A 17,794-nucleotide genomic window follows, 5' to 3' on the forward strand; every position below is an offset into this window, starting at 1 on the left:
ACCGCACGCATCCTTAATAAAGCAAGAAAAGGACAACAGACTGACCTCAAGAGCCCCACAAACCAAACGGGGAAAGAAAGCAGGCGGGAAGTCAGCTGCCTGCCTTCTGTACCTTTGGTGTCTAAACAGGTTACAAAACACACGTATGGCTCCATAGTGAACATGATGGATAACCTGAGTGAACAGCAGTGAAAACAAAGCAGAGACATAAAAGAAATTAACAGCACCTTCTTTTAAAATTTACTTCTTACACTGAAATAGAAGTTCAGCTGGATTACTCCCTTCTCTCTTTTTTGGAGCAGAGCTTGGTAAAGTAGCTTTGGCTACAAATAGGAAGATGACTAATCAATTTTATATCCCCGGTAAGCTATTGGATTTGATCTCGTTGGAGTTGTCTAATAAAGCCCCCCATGAATCAAAACAGTACTTCGGATTTTTTTCTTTCTAGTTAATTATATTGAGTGCTAAACAGTAAATACCACATAACTAAGAGAGACAGATTGCTATTACATTTAACAGCAGACTGCTTTCCCCCCCCAGTGTTTAAACAAAACACACACAAAGAAACGGGATAAAGCAATGGCAGGCCCATCGCCACCCTGCGCCTGAGAACAGCCGGCCACCGAGCTCTACGAACTGCTGTTGACGTGGGCCATTAGGAAAAAGAAATAATCTCTCTTTAAAAGCTTAGAATCATTTTTCATCCAAATGACAAGGTCTAGTTAACTCGCTTGTGTTACATTCAAAAGCCAGAAAGAACAACGTGACACCCACATGCATAGCTGTTCTCTTGATAAAACTCAGTCCAATGAAGTTTAATGATGTGTTATCACCTAGGAATTTTCCCTCGTAATTTTTAATACAATATGGGTTCAATCATGGCAGATGCTTCCCCAGCTGTGGGATCAGGGTGTCCCAGCTACTGAATCTCAAAAGAACCAGACCAGCTCCAAGCTGTCTATTAAATGTTGCCATTGAGTTTAAGGGTAACTTAAATCAGAATTTCTAATACTGTGGTGGCAAGGTACTTTGTAGTAATCCAGACAACCAGATTTCTGAGCTTTCAGTGGTGGGGAAACACTGTTGAGAAGAAAATTAAGACATTCGGATTATGTAATTATAAATTTTCCTCCCATGCCCTAGGATACAACTTTAATACTTACTGTATTTAAGGAAACCAGAAGTACCCAAGGGTCTCACTAAACCTAAAATGAAAGGTGTACTCTTTCTCTAACAGGGTCCGGTCCCATTCCCTCAAAACAACTTGTCTAAAAGCAACTGTTGTCATCTCTGCTTGGTAGGCAGAAGGGAAACCTGAAGAAAAATCCAAAACAAACCAAAACATGCCTGTATCTTAAAATAACTTCAAACTATCATATTTTCAATAGCTGCTAAAATTCATTATGATCTGAATTTCTCAGCACTTATCTTCCTGTAACAAAGCTGTCAAAATAGTAGTTTCCTGTTTGCTCATTATTCTCCATTATATTCTACATGGTTTGAAAAATTCACTTGGGGACATTGCTACTCTCTGAAGCAGTGTTGTAGGCGGCAGTTTGAATAGGTTCATATTATTCTGTAGTCTTCCTTTAAAGATACTAAGTACTACATATACACTATTTGTAAAAATTTTAGGGGAATGCATACCATGCAACAGCATTGTTACATCATACCACTCCACCACCACTATATTTAGAAAAGAATGGAATACTAACCCTTGAAATGCACAGCATGGATTTTATAATTGAAATAGATTTTCCTCTAGGGAATGGACAAATGCTCACAAAACCACCTGTTTAATGAGCACAATCCTTTTCACCAGAGGTTACTAAGAACTAGTACTCTACCTAGCTAGGTTAGCTTTGGTAGTTAAAATGCCAATACTTGAGGGGGGAAAGCCAGTATTTTGGACCTTCTGTGCAAAATTATGGAGCTTATTAAAAAGCAAGACAAAGAAGTAGTTAAAGATCGACCATATACAACAAAACCATACACATCGGCAGGAAAAAGAAAGAGCAAAGAACCAAGTCGCTAAGATTCTTTAAGGGAAAGTAAGAGTTATTTAACAAGCTGACGAAATACAATACAGAAAGTTTTAAAGAGACTTTCTGTTTAGTTGAACCAGGTGAAATATTAGAGACTTGAGTATCAAAAGATCCTGCAAGATGTGCACATAAACTCTGAACACACTAAAATCAGTATACAAGCTAAGGATAAATGCAATCTCGCTGTACAGCAACATGCTGCAACTTACACTAAAACAGCTTGACAAAACATCTGCAGAATAGGTGTTCATCAATTTACTAAAACTAAAAAGAAAACTGTACAACGATGTAATCCAAACTGTGCACAAGATACCAAATACTAAAATTAATGTTCGATCTACATGGTACATGGCTGCAAAGTAATTAAACTTATTCATGTAAATATTATTCATGTAAATAACATAAAGAACTAATTTTTAATCTTTTTTCTTCATATAAGAAGGGATTAATTGGCGGAGCAAAAGGGTCACGTATTTCAGCAACATGTTCTTTTACAGTTCCTGTTGCACTGTCTTGCTAAAGGAATACCGTGAGAAACTTAAACATGAACAGGGATATTAAATGAGCTCCTAGTACTGAAAGTTATTGGAAACTGATCTCTTCCTTATTAATACAATTCCCCATCATGTACAAAAAGATATCTCCATGTTCCAGAATGCAAACAGAGTTTTAATCTTTAATTATATTCTCAACCTCAACTCTTCTGGAGAGAAGTACAGATGTGGGCCTGAGGATTATTGCTTTATTACATTATCATCTCTGTGGTATTTAATGAATATTGATACTTAATGCAGCTTTGCCAGTAGGGGGAAAGCAGAATTTTAGAACTGCACAAAGAACTTCTGCTGACTTTTCTCAAAATGGAAAATACAGGCATACACTTTGCTCTTCTACTCTTGACTACTTCTAAGAGGAGGCCCAAACGTTAGACTACAGCTTATAATACCGAATGGGATTATTGCAATAATAACACTTGCATGTTAAATAACCACACTCCCCACAGCTTCTATAAAGGCGTCACACTTAACTGGCACATTGGTTTCAAAGTATAAATCCCCGGCTGGGATTTCAGACCTTTAAAACACAGCAAGGTCAGACTAGATAAGCATAAATTAAACATACAGTCTTAAAAAATACAAAACCTATGAACATTTATTGGCTTAAGCATGCTTTACCATTATCTTCAGAATAATCTGCCTCTTTGTTCCATAATGAAAATCCCTGAATTTAGGAAGCAATTAGATGCTGTTTATAAAACAAAATGCTGAAAAAACCCCTTTCCTCCAAAAACTCTTGGCAAAGGGCTCATCAGGATTTTTCTTAATGTAAAAATGATAAATTACACAAGTTAAGTTCCAAAGAATTTATTCTGGCACATCTGATGACTGGGTGTATAGTTTATATATATACCCATACCTTTCAGTTAACTGTTAAAAATAGCAACTTTTTTTGGAATACTGCATCACTGACTATTTTAAATTAAATTCCTTCCTCAAGACTCAACTTGTGTGTCCTGAAGAAAGCTCCTGAACAAATACAATAGAACCTTACAGTACTACTTATATGACAGAATCATTAAAACTGACAGGGCATTAATGCTATGAAAGAACAACACTTTGACTATGCTGGTATTGAATCAAGCTACAGTAAACACAGAGTTTGGGATATCTGTAAATTTATTTTCCAAATCCAGATGAACAGATACCTGTTGAGCCAGTAAGTTAAGCTTTTAAAGGAGACCACTCACTAAAGAGCATCTTTTGCTAGTGTAGCTCCAAAGGATGGAGCAAGCATGGACTTCTTTTGAATACATCCATCTTCTCTAGAAGAAGAATCCAGATGGATTCTGAGGTGTAGACAGCAGAATAGAGACCTTCTCCATCTCACCCAGAACAAGTGGCAGAAACAACCTGGCCCTCCTGAGTCTCTGCCCAGCACTCTATCCTCAAGTCTTTATTATCTCCTAAAAGAAAAATTATCTTCACAGCTTTTTGTTGCTCATTTATCTAGAACAGCATCATGGGCAGCACTGCCTTTTTTTTTTTTTTTTTTTTTAAATAAAGAAAAAGTAATTTTGCTGGTCTGCTCCTAGCAATACAGTACAAAGTCACAGAGATTTTTACTCATTCTATTACAATGTCTTCACTGTCAGGTTAGGGCATACATCAGAGCACAAGAGATTCACAAGACAAGTTGAAGAGCCCTAAAACAAAAAATTGGACTCTCTTTTACTCAAGCCTCTCTGTCCATTGAGCCTGAAGTTGTCAAACAAGAACCAGACCTCCACTTGTTTATTGTTTATAGCGTGCTTATTTTCCCAAACCCGCAAACGTCACAACAAATGACCCTAAAAGGCACCATAAAGGGCAAGAGTCTCAGTACCTTTTGTGGTGAGCAAGTTCTTGTTCTGGCAATTTCCTTCCAGACAGAGAAGACAGATGATTAATCTGGGAGCACTGAGAAAGCCCCACACAACAGAGCTATCAAAGTCACAAGGTTTTCAGCTGAGACCCCTAAAAATTCTCATTAAAGCTAACTGACCCTCTTGTGTGTGCCAATGAACACAACTGCAAGAATACAGTCAGCATCCTGTGCTGTTTCTTTTCTTTCTTCCTCCTCATCTCACAGTAACTCACTGCTGTCATTTTCCAGCTAGACAGTGACATATCAGAGTCTGCGGGGCTCGCAGCAGGGTGGTCCACTGGCAGGGACTACCTCTGCGGGCTCACTGCTCTCAGCCACTCCAGACTCTTTGGGGCACAGCACTCGGATCCCGCAGGGCTGTGGAGCCAACTTCATAATTGGAAATTTGCTTTTGAGATGTGGTGCCAAGCAAAATAATACAAGATTAATTAACTGCGTCAATTACTACATTTCAAGAGGAAAGGAAAAAAAAACTAAGAGCCATCATTTCTTATCGTATTTATTTACTTATTTCAAACCAGAAGCAGCCATGCTGGTTTTCAGAAGGGTTGCATGTATATGCTTTCCTAGTCACTTGGAAAGAGCTGACAGCTTTCAGCACTTCAGCAAACACTGCTTTGAGATTCTTTAACAGAAGGAAGGAACCAGCAGCCAGATGAGAAGCATGTGAGGGAATGCATCTATTAGCAAGTACAGGGAGATGTCTTGTTAATAGAAGACAGAAAGAGGGACAAAGCAGGGAGAGAAAGAAGCCAGCAGTTAGTCATTTTCTCATACAGATACATTTGGCTAGAAAGGAGACACATATCAATCCAGTATTCCTTTCTGCACTTTCAGAGCCAGTGAAAACCAATACTGAAAAGCAAAACTGAACACTAAAAGGCCTCTCCAAAACCGTTCAGCACCCTTAGAAGCCCTCAGGTAATAAAAAGTGAGAAAATGAAAATTTTACTGATAGTGGTTGCATAGGACAAAGAGCTTCAATTTTTAGAAATAACTTCCTAATTCAAAATGGCTGCTGCTGTTTCAGATATCTACTACTGAAAAAACCTAGAGTTTCTCGGTGAAAAACTAGAGCTTCTCACTTCCAAACCAGACCACATCAAAAGATAGCCTAAGGCTAGCAAGGGACAAACAGAATCACAGAATCATATAGGTTGGAAAAGACCTTTAAGATCATCGAGTCCAACCATAAATCTAACACTGCCAAAACCACCACTACACCATGTCTCTAAGCACCTCATCCAAACGTCCTTTAAATACCTCCAGGGATGGCGACTCAACCACTTCCCTGGGCAGCCTGTTCCAATGCTTGATAACCCTCTCGGTGAAGAAAAATTTCCTAATATCCAGTCTAAACCTCCCCTGGCGCAACTTGAGGCCATTTCCTCTTGTCCTATCACTTGTGACCTGGGAGAAGAGACCGACCCCCACCTCTCTACCACCTCCTTTCAGGTAGTTGAAGAGAGCGATAAGGTCTCCCCTCAGCCTCCTTTTCTCCAGGCTAAACAACCCCAGCTCCCTCAGCCGCTCCTCATAAGACTTCTGCTCCAGACCCTTCACCAGCTTCGTTGCCCTTCTCTGGACACGCTCCAGCACCTCAATATCCCTCTTGTAGTGGGGGGCCCAAAACTGAACACAGTATTCAAGGTGCGGCCTCACCAGTGCCAAGTACAAGGGGATGATCACTTCCCTAGTCCTGCTGGCCACGCTATTTTTGATACAAGCCAGGATGCCATTGGCTTTCTTGGCCACCTGGGCACACTGCTGGCTCATATTCAGGCGGCTGTCAAACACACACCCCCAGGTCCTTCTCTGCCTGGCAGCTTTCCAGCCACTCTTCCCCAAGCCTGTAGCGTTGCATGGGGTTGCTGTGGCCCAAGTGCAGGACCTTGCACTTGGCCTTGTTAAACCTCATACAATTCACCCCAGCCCATCGATCCAGCCTGTCCAGGTCCCTCTGCAGAGCCTGCCTACCCTCCAGCAGATCAACACTCCCACACAACTTGGTGTCATCTGCAAACTTACTGAGAGTACACTCGATCCCTTCGTCCAGATCATTGATAAAGATGTTAAACAGAACTGGCCCCAACACCGAGCCCTGGGGAACACCGCTTGTGACCAGCTGCCAACTGGAGTAAACTCCATTCACCACCACTCTTTGGGCCCGGCCGTCCAGCCAGTTCTTTACCCAGCGAAGAGTACACCCGTCCAAGCCATGAGCAGCCAGTTTCTCCAGGAGAATGCTGTGGGAAAACGTGTCAAAGGCTTTATTGAAGTCTAGATAGACAACATCCACAGCCTTCCCCTCATCCACTAGGCGGGTCACCTTGTCGTAGAAGGAGATCAGGTTGGTCAAGCAGGACCTGCCTTTCCTGAACCCATGCTGGCTGGGCTTGATCCCTTGGTTATTCTCTACATGCCGTGTGATAGCACTCAGGATGATCTGCTCCATCAGCTTCCCCAGCACCGAGGTCAGGCTGACAGGCCTGTAGTTCCCCGGGTCCTCCTTCCGGCCCTTCTTGAAGATGGGTGTCACATTCGCTAATCTCCAGTCAGCAGGGACCTCCCCAGTTAGCCAGGACTGCTGGTAAATGATGGAAAGGGGCTTAGTGAGCTCTTCTGCCAGCTCCTTCAACACTCTTGGGTGGATCTCATCAGGCCCCATAGACTTGTGAGTGTCTAAGTGGTGCAGCAGGTCACTCACCATTTCCCCCTGGATTATGGGGGCTCATAACAAACAAGTGGGCCCACGAAGAATCAGCTTTGCCATTAGCAAAACCCTTTCTCCGGCTCCTTCTGTGAGCATAAGGGAGGAAGAGATGGCTGAGCCTCCAAGACAGGCTGAGAAGGTTTGGGGGTTGGTTGGTTTTTTTGTTTTGTTTTTTAAAAAGCCATTTTGGAGAGGAAAGGAGAAGAAAAACCAGAGCAGGGAGAGAGACTAAGGGTTCAAGTGAACAACGAGTTGACACAGCACAAGGATCCAGTTTTGTATCGCCACTCTTATGAGAAGAGACACCGTTGGATACATACTTTCAGTCTGGGGAATAAAACTCAAGTCTCACCATAGCAGTAAAGACCAAAGATATAGATTAGCAAGATAATTGCTCAGCTTGCATCATTGCCATTAAGAATGTAATGTGCGACAGCAAAAGTTACCCATGCGGTTTCTTCAAGGAACAGGAACATAAATAAATAAGCAGACTGGTAACATGCTCCCTAATGCTACCTTTAACTCAAATTAAGACATGTTTAGTATCAAACTATCCATATGCAAAATCTGTATAAAAATAAAACAAAGGTTTTAGAAGATCCTTCATCCAAATCATCACCTACGTTACTTCCTGAGCAACAGTGTTTCTTCCACTCCTTTGCTGGCTGAAAAGGATTACTGCAGTATTGCAATTTGCCCCAATCTGCTACCCTAAAATGACATTTTGGCATATAAAGTCAAATATAATATAATATAAGCCAGTTTTAACTACTTATGTTTAAGAAAATCTCTAGATAATATAGTTGCTTTGAACAACATTTAATATATACTTATGCATAGCACATTGTTACTCAGCCCAAAGACTTGTCATTGAACTTAATTTTAATAACATACATCAAAGCAAAAAGAGATAAAGAAATAGTTACCCCTTCCCTGACTAATCAATAAAGCTAAAAAAAATTTCCCTGAATTGTCATGGGAAAATTAGTATGCAGCATGCCCTTTCAAGGAGATATGTAGTTTTGCACCTGGATGTTTTCTTCTTTTGCATCTTAGAGAGAACAAAGGGGGGGGGAGGGGGGGGATTTGCAGCATGATTCATCACTATTTGCATGAAACTACAGCAAAATCAAGATATTAAAATCCATTTGCCATACTTTCTTTTTTTAATACTTTTCATAAGCCTATTTTCATAAGTCTTTTCATAATCTGCTTCTGCCCTGTGTTGGAGACATGATATTGAGCTCAACAGGTATTTGATTTGACTTAATATAACTATTATTCTCTTCTTAAGACACACCAAGATAGCAAACAAGGACAAATATGGAAAGGTCAAAGAGAAGCCAGAGAGGAGGAAACCAGGGACAGATAAAGGACCAGCTCAGCATAAACATATCTTCCCTGCAAATAATGCTTGAAGTGGTAATAAGATACTGAAACATAATTCAACTACTAGCTAGAGTTTAGTTACCACACTAAAATTTCATTCTATCTGCAAATTCTAGGTAAATGTGCAGATAAAAAGACATACAATACTTTTAAATATGTATATTACATACCTCATATTAAGATTTATACAGCTGCAACTGTTTAAGTACAGACTTTTCTATGCAAAAATAGAAGCTAGCTCTTTCTCTCTCACTGTACGTATTTCTAGTAACTGGAGAAGCCATGATTTAAAAAAAGCAACAAAAAAACCCCCACCCAAATATTTTAAGACCTCTGAATAAAAACTGTGACAACTGGTATCACAGTACTCTAGTTTATAGACTTCTTGGAGAGGTCCATTTTAAGCTCCGGATAAACCCGATACCCCAACAAAGGAAGAAAACCAACTAGCCAGTTTGTCACAATATACCCCTGTTCTTTCACAGATATAAGAGAAACAACATCTGGTTTTCAAACCTGTAGTTCTGCTAGAGCTGCCCTTCTAACCATTCTTCTTTGTCTGACATATCGGTAAAACAATAGAACATTTTATGGATTCTTGAATTAGCAGCCCCTTAAAGTTAATATACAAGGGGAAAGCTCTGTTGACTCTGATTTTTTTTCTCATTTCATACAAGGAAAAAACTCTAAACTTCCTTTGATTCCTTCATCAACTTAGGCCTGTGGACTCTGGTGACAACAGGCACTTTTATTATTACAACTATGAAGTTTTTAGTAGCATAGTGTTTATACATCAGTGACTCTTGTTCTGTGAACAAAAGCAGGCAGCTTCCACAAACTACAAGGATGCTCAGTACAATGAATAATTGCTTAGCACTTCATTTTCTACATAATAATCATTTTCTTATATGTAACTAAATATTTTAGGCAGTTTATTAATTTATAAGCTTAGCTGCGGACATCTCTGTGTTTTTGGCATCAGCACACAGACTGCCTAAAGCGTTGATACTCTATGTCCTCAAACAGTTTCTAAGTGTCCTCATAATTGCTTGTCACCTGTAAAAGAGGTTTAGATCCAATGCAAAATTAACATATGGTGAACAGATGGACTCAGAACAGACGTTTGTTGAGAAAGTACTCACACCAAAGACTTTTTGGCTTCAGCCTTTTAGGACCTTCAGAAAAGTCCTACTTGAAGCTCCAAGTCATACTAATCAGGGGAACATCATTCCTCAATGACAATCTCGTGCTGCAAAAACTTTTATGACCTGCTACAAAGAAGAATCCTTGCAACTTCTGTGCTGTCACTGTGCCTCCACAAACAGAAGAAACAAAATATTGTTTCCATAGGGTACCCCACCCATCCAACAAGAATAATTAATCTTGTATGAAACACTGCAACTACAAAGCTGCTATTATGATTATTTTTAAAAAGTAATAATTACAATAAAAAGATAAAAAAAAAAATCCCCCCCCACTCCCCCTGCCATGCAAACTCTTCAAAATATTCCATTACTTACTGAGGAGGTAAGACGAGAGTTGTTGGCTGGGCTTTTGGTCTGCGTTTTGCAGATACTCCCATCTGGTTGGCTGAACGTTTCAAAGACTGCTGATTCAAAAGGCCAGATGCTAGCCCGGCATGGTACTGCAACTGGATAATAAAAAACATATATATTAAAATACACACCACTGCAGTACTCCATCTATGTCACACCTCTACTATCTGTACCACCCAATTCAAATTACAGCCAGTCAGTAGTTAATGTATGGTATTTCATATATATTGCTTCGATGGAAGACGATACAAACAAAAGCATATAAAAAAAGTCTGATGTGAAATAGGTATTACAAGGAAATCACACTATAGGGCAAGAAAGATGATGAATTAAAGAATTCCTCTCAAGTACTAACTGTCCTGAAACTTGGACTTGCTTTTAAATGTTAAGACTGCTTCTCCGTGCAAGGGATCAAGCATTCTTCCTTTTTGGAAGAACATATGAGGAAGAACGATGCAACCCTTTCACTATACAAACCAGCTTTTTAGAAATAACACTCATCTTTTTTTCTTAAATGTAAAACCTCAAAACATTCACAAAGAAGTTTCTAGCACTGTAAAGAAAAATCTAGCCTTTAAAATACCTGCTAGCACGTCTCCATAGCATTGCAACAGAAAGGTTCACATGCAGTCGCCTTCTCCTCTAACCTTTTATTTTGCTTGCCAATGAAAGACAAATTTATGAAGGACACAATGCAAATCTGCAAGATTTTGAGTGCATTCCCGCTGCTCACAGATTTAAGAACAGCTACAGTGCTATGTCAGTCTTGAAACCAGCTTCAAGTGCAACAAGTTACAAGCTCACCTCTAAACACTTTCAATTTACATTCTTAGTTCCCCATTTTGGAAGAGAAGGGGGTGGAAAAAAACTCAAGATTCAGTGTTCGGCAAATGCAGCTTCCTTCATCATTCTAGCCCCTACACCAATGTGCTCATTATCTCAAGATTTGTTCTGAAAAAGGTGAACTGTTTAACACATTAACAACTCTAATCCCGTGATCTGCATGTAAAAAAAGGTTACAGTTAGGAAACTATGACTTAAAAATGTTCAGAAAATAAAGTGGTCTTAGGCCCAAGCTATTCTGCAGCGTAGGGACCAAAAGTAAGGGAAACAAAGCTTGGTAAAGGGATCTACTTGAAATGGCTATTAAAATGAGTGAAGCTATCCCGTGAGCCAATTTGACTCAAATGTCAATGCTCAGAGCATCCATAAGGCTTTTTAACAGGCTCCTGATTTACTTGGCTGCTTTGCCACGTGATCTTGGCTCTGGCACAACATGAAGACACATTGCATTCCTAATGGGAAGAGAACCGCGCTCCGCCTGGGAAGGGGGGGATTGTATTGCCACAACAGCTCCACTTAGACCAATGAATTTTGCTCAAATTTGTTTTTCTCCAACAGATTTCTGAAATGAAGGGGGGGAGGGGGGGAATCAATGAGAGCAATGGACAGTACATGTTTGAAAAGCAATGTTTCAAAGTGTCAGGGGCTTAGTTTTCAATCTTCACTACCAGAATTTGCAGTGAGTGCAATATGCAGGGAATTAAAGGGAAAGACAGCTCTGGCAGAAGACCCCTCTGACTCCAGTACCACACTTTTCCCTTTTCTTCTTGCATCTTATTACGAGCAGCCCTCCTTCAGCCATTTTGTGCTGTTGACACCACTCTCTTATGTTCACTGCGCAGAATAACACTGACAGGTATTTCAAGTAAATAACATCATTTGGACACTTGCTCAGAGATGGAGGTAATCACAGGTGTTAATCATAGATTCATTTTTAAATGCAACCTTTTAAAAACATTTCATAACCTCCCGGCTAGTCTGACATTTAGTGGTCAGGCATAAAAAAAAAGGAATTAAAAATAAATGTATTCTAAAAAACAATTCTGTCCTTGAAGGCTCACTCCCAGTGATTAAGCTATTTTTACTAATTATTTCTTTATAATCTACCTTTGCTCCCAGGAATGCAGATCCAACTGTCAAAATCCATAAGGGCCATTAAATATTTACCAAACCATCCTTATAATGGGAGAAAAGGTCAAAGTTAATAAAACTGACAGGCAGCTTCTGTCCAACTTGATTTATACATTATTAAAGTATCGCATACTGTATTGCACAGAATGCATTCCTTTTTGGGGCGGAGGGGTGTTAACTGAAGAGATTGGGAAATTTTTTCTTCATCATTTGTTCTGAGGAACAGAAACAAGACTGAAAATAGTGCCAAAGCAGTACCACTGGCATCAAAACTAGAGCCGGGAGATTCAACAGTCCTGGTGGATAACAGACATGCCATTCAGTTAATTTTTCCTCAGTTCCTATTTCCTTCAAAATAAACACCTTTGTCTGCCAGCATCAGCCATGACAGCAAATCTCAGCTTAAAAATGTACCAATCCCCTTAAAATTTTTGTTTACTAACAAAAGAATGCCATTTCCTAACATATTATCTTCACCTTGGGGAAGCCACATGAAACGTACTGTCAGAGGATATTATGGGTGCTAAAAGGCTCACGCAGGGAAGCTGAGATGAGCTCATGGGACACAAACCCTTTGAGGGTTAATGAACACACAGAAACCACATTTACCTCAAGAAGTCTCTGAGCCAGAGACTGCTGAAGGCTGGAAGAACATTAGGGAGAACATCGTATACAGGCATGTGCTTATAGCTACTGCCGGAGATGAGATATGGGGCTACACGAGCCTTTGGTTTGACCCAGCAGAGCTGTTGTTCATTTGTGTCTACAGAGGGGTGCTCCATGCAGGTCTAAGAGACCCTGCAACCCAACGCAGCCAGAAGTTGGCCACTTGCGGATGGTCATGACTGCCTTCTGTAAGTGTATTCCCAAAGACCTTCCATCTGGTTTTGACAACTGTGCTCATTTAAACGAGCAGAATGGTAAACAGCAATAGCTTTATCCACAAAATACGCTAAATACTCAGTGAACTCGAGTATTGGTGCAGCACTAGGTAGCATTGCAAATCATTTCTTTATCAGTCGCTAAGGAATTCCCCATCATTCAGAAGCTTTATTACAGCAAGCATCCATGTCTTTCAGCTTTGGGGAATTCCAACTGGTTTATGTGAAGCTAAGCTCTTTACTTCCTAATGAAATATTCCTCTGTAAAATTTCAACACGATTGATCTTTTTTCCCTCAATACATGCAGATGAAACATAAAATCTATTTCAGAAAACTAAGAAATAAAAAACAACAACAAAAAAAATCAATTTTTAACACTTAGCAACTAGGATATACACCAGTGCCAACTTGTAGAGTTTTATGATGAGTCTCATGATAGATGATATTTTTCTTAAAACTGTGGTTCCAAGTAGATGTGTGAATTCCACATTTTAAAGATCAAAAGAGAATCTAGTTCTCAAGGATGTAGGAAAAGTACTGAAAATAACACTTCAATACATACAAAAGCCTTACCTGGAGGTAAATAAAAACAGAACTTGGATTATTTTTAAAATTTCATTATTTTTAAGATTCATTATTTTTCGATGTTAATGGCAACATGGCCTATATTTTCTAGAAGAAAAGATTATCACTAATGTTTTACAGGTGCCATAGTTCACATTTTCACAGCGTTCCGAGTATATGAAAACTACATTCATATATTAACGGCTCTCAATCTTCCTCGAAGTGAAATACATCATAACAGAGATAGCACTTGGGAGTCACTTTTCTCACGGTTGTAATTGTAATGAGGGCAATTTCTTCATTCACATAAGATGTCTTTGGCTTTCACATGAACTATTTAAACAGAGAACGTGTATTAGAGAAATACAGAATGAATTTAGTTCTGAAAGCATTAATATTTTTTTAAAAGTTAAGCACATAGTATCTTTTATTTATTCTACCCTGGTGACTCTCTTCTTATCAGAAACAAGGCAATGCACCCCCTAAAACAATCAAAACAAACAAAAAAGAACCCCTCCATCCCCCGAAAGATCACACTGTCTTCTCGGTCTGCTCCAAACCTTAAAGATCATCTGCAGAAATCCTGCTACAGCCGAAGGGCTTAAACCAGAACAATGCAGTAAGGCCCCTTCGTTCAACAGAAATGTACTGACTATAACGACAGGTTCTAATTTGGCCTATAGGATTCCTCTACAGTGCATGTTATGAAACGACAAACATGTACACAGTGCTAATTTAAAACTTTTAAAATTAAAGCTTCATCATTAGAATCATGCTGGGTCTAAAGGTCTTTTGTGTACATAATTCATGGGCTGGAGATTTTGAATGTGCTGACCAAACAAGTCATTACACTCCACTTACTTACGAGGCCATTTAAAGTTGCAAAAACTGGTTGGGTAGGAAGAAGATAAGAGTCAGGGAAAAAAGAAAAAAAACAATCACTTGGAGCATTTACAATTGATCGTGACAACTCACGGTTGCACATTAAATTTACATATTGCCATTATTTAAAGCTTTTTAAGCACCAACAGGTTTTCTTTAAAAAGTGAAATCAGAAGAATAACTTTTGTTTGTGATCACATTACCCTGTTGTGGTATTTTTTCCATTCTCATGTAAATACTTACAGACCACATACATAAACAGAAAAGCATTTTCTCAGATACAGGCAATATATATTAAAAAAATGTTTATTTCCATTCCTCCAAGAAATGGAGTTTTACAAAAGTGGCTGACAGATACTTGCCCACCATGGAATTTTCCAAGTTCACTGTAATACTGGTGAATGCATGCACATTTGTCTTCTTTTAAGATGCACAGCACTTTGCCCCTCATCATTAAATTATTTCTCTCTTGCAGCTAACAAGGGATTTGTCTATTATGATAAAACTCTAGTCATTCTTTTCAAAAGAGCAATGAGCAAGCAAGCAGGACACTCCCACAGTTTCATCTCTGCAGACTAAAGGAGGCAAGAGAGAAATTATACTACCTTAATTGATATTTTTAAGCTTCTCTCAGATAATGAGGCCGGCTTGGAAATTCTCTTTTTCTCCAAACAATGTTTGATCATTTTAGCATAGCTGAATTCTTGACTTGGCCAAAACAGCATCAATAAACCAAAAGAGCAGTCCCCAATTTATTTACTCATTGGTTTTCCTCTTCTGGAACTGGGTTGCAGGCTTTTTCAATTAAGAGGAAAGCTAGCATTGTGACTTTGCTCTAGTTTACAATTTAATTAGGACACTTTGTTCTATTTTTTTAAAGCATTTATGCCCCCCAAACGCTTTCCAGTTTACAAGAATATTTAAGCAACAGATACCTTTCCACGATAGGAACAAAGGCTACCCCCATTCCATTCTTTTTTAAATCCCTATACAAAAGTTATTGCATCTTTTTCTAAACACCCTGATCCGACTAAACTGTGAAACTAATGAGCTCATAATTCTGTTAAAAACCTCTCGCATGCAACGGCTCTTATTTGCATTGCATCAAGATGCACAGTGCCATTGCCTCACCCTGGCCAATAAACCAGGAGATCCGGAGCATTCCGAGGACATCTACCTGCACATGCCCCTGCACAGGCAATCTTGCTTTTCCCTTAGCTCTCTCCTCCTCCCTCCCAAGGCTAGGGAGTGGAAAAACAAGTTTAGACATTTATACATTTATATAAAGATACAATAATAGGAAATGCATTGATACAGATCCCTGTTTCTTTTAACGTCTTGCCTTCACTACATCTTTTATTCCACTGTCTTTGAATTCCTATTTTTGCTGAGAGCGCTGTTTTAATTACTGTCAGATTTCAACCTTAAAGTGTGTTCTTCCCATACTTTTCTTTCGAAAACATTGAAATTCTGCTGATGAATGACTGCATCAGTGTTCCCTCGCTCCAATACTGCTTGCAAGTCTTTGGCTTTTTACCATGCAGAGATAGCAAATCTGGTGGCACTTTCTTCAAGGAATTGGTCAAAACTTCAGCATCTGCATCCTTGCTGCCAATAAAATTATCTGTGCTGTTCTAAGTCTCTGCAAAAGCCACTACTACTCATCCTCCAGGTTTGGTTGTTTTTTTGTTTGTTTGGTTGGTTTTTTTTTTAAGTAGTCTGGAATCCATTTAATAGTTACATCAGTGACATATTCTTGCTTTTTGGATAATTTCAACACAAAGGGACACTATGCAGCCAACAGGCTCTGAGGTTTAAAGACATCTCGTACTTGAAATGGATAAAGAGGCAGAGTAATCATAATCTGAGGCTACACACTACCTTATTTACCTCTTCAGAAGAATAACTGTATTTTATGCTTAAGATGTTTATAAATACTTCCAGGTGCTCTGAAGGGCTTGAACATATATATTTCCTGAAAGATAACTAAATAAACTGGCATTCCATTGGATATGCAACTACAGCCCAGACACATAACAGAATCACAAAAAGCAGAGTAAAATTATTACATTGTGTTCTGCATCCAAATGACAAAATAAAACCATGTGCAGTAACAAACAGCAGTATTTCCAAGTAACCTTGTGCTCAAGGGTAGCAGTTGGTACAGAGATTGTCCACTAATACGGAAATGGTCTCAGTGTTACTCTATGTGATATATTCATTTAATGGATTTCATTAAAGTCTAAAGACCCAAGAAGTGCATTTGATCAATATTTCACAGAAAATCTGAATTCCTTTTTGACAAAAGTATTATCTTTGCATAGGACAAATAATCTGTAGCAGGGAAAAGTCATCATTAAAACTCAAGACTGAATAAGGACACAATTAGTATCTTCCCCCCAGTACTGCTGTGCTCCCTTAAACAGCCACCAGAACTTTGAACTGAGGAGACTGCTCTCACGCTAAAATTAATATTTTCTAAAGCCCTAGACTAAATCTTTGGTGTCAGGGGCTCAGGTGGCAGCTATGTCAGTATAAAGAATGGCCTGCTGCCTCAGGGACAGGGGGTGCTCAGGTGGTTATATAAGAAAAGTGAAGATACTTTAAAACCGAGTGGTAGAATAAAGGGCTGGAATCAGCTACAGAAACACTCTTCAAATTGTCTAGCAGCATGCCATGATTTGCAGCACTGTGGTTGGGCTTTACCACTATAGCAAACAAACTACTTTTTCAGACAAATAAAGAAATTAATACTCTTCTTCAATAAAATGTCTACAAGGTGCAGCTTATATAAATCCAACTAGTCCAGTTGCGCCATCAGACAAAGGGGAGAAAGATGGTCAAAGAAGAGACGAGAGGGAAATCCGTTAGTGGATAAGCAATGTAGCACTAATGACCCCGGCTGGTACTTGTGTGCTTAACTATTCTTTTTCTAGCTCATTAAATTGAATTATTTTAACTTCTGTTAAATGCCTTTCCTTAGTTTGGTCACTCGCACAGTAATTAAAATGCACAATAATTAAAATGCACAATATATTTAGACTAGCAAATACCCATACTGAGTGGCAGACAGTAGCTATTAGCCTAGCCGTGGGTCTTTCTGCCAGCACGCGGAAACCTGGCTTTACTCAGTCTCCCGTGGCCTTCCTGAAGGGGAAGTTGCACCCAAAGATCGGAACTCCAGCATACAGTTCATCCTGACGCAGGCATGCTGCGGGCAGATGGATACGCTCTGCAAAGCTCTACCAGACATCACCACTCTCTCCTACTAGAGGTTATCACACTACCATGCCAGCAGAAGGGGTTGAACGAATACAGTTTAAACTGTTTGAGCTGAACTTGCCAAATTAGGAGAGAATTCCTTC

The 17,794-nt window shown here is 39.4% G+C and overlaps 1 protein-coding gene across 2 annotated transcripts in view; it reads right to left on the minus strand.

The window, feature by feature from the left end:
• The window catches only part of MED27 (mediator complex subunit 27), a 98,480-nt gene that overhangs the window by 49,613 nt on the left and 31,073 nt on the right, over nt 1–17,794 (minus strand). For both annotated transcript variants that reach the window (XM_075519700.1, XM_075519699.1), the window contains exon 3: nt 10,092–10,222. In XM_075519700.1, the coding sequence (XP_075375815.1) occupies nt 10,092–10,222 (131 nt within the window). The remainder of the gene's footprint in view (nt 1–10,091; nt 10,223–17,794) is intronic.

The sequence above is a fragment of the Mycteria americana genome, chromosome 17 (genome assembly GCF_035582795.1).
Source record: "Mycteria americana isolate JAX WOST 10 ecotype Jacksonville Zoo and Gardens chromosome 17, USCA_MyAme_1.0, whole genome shotgun sequence".
In the NCBI taxonomy this organism is placed as follows: Eukaryota; Metazoa; Chordata; class Aves; order Ciconiiformes; family Ciconiidae; genus Mycteria; species Mycteria americana.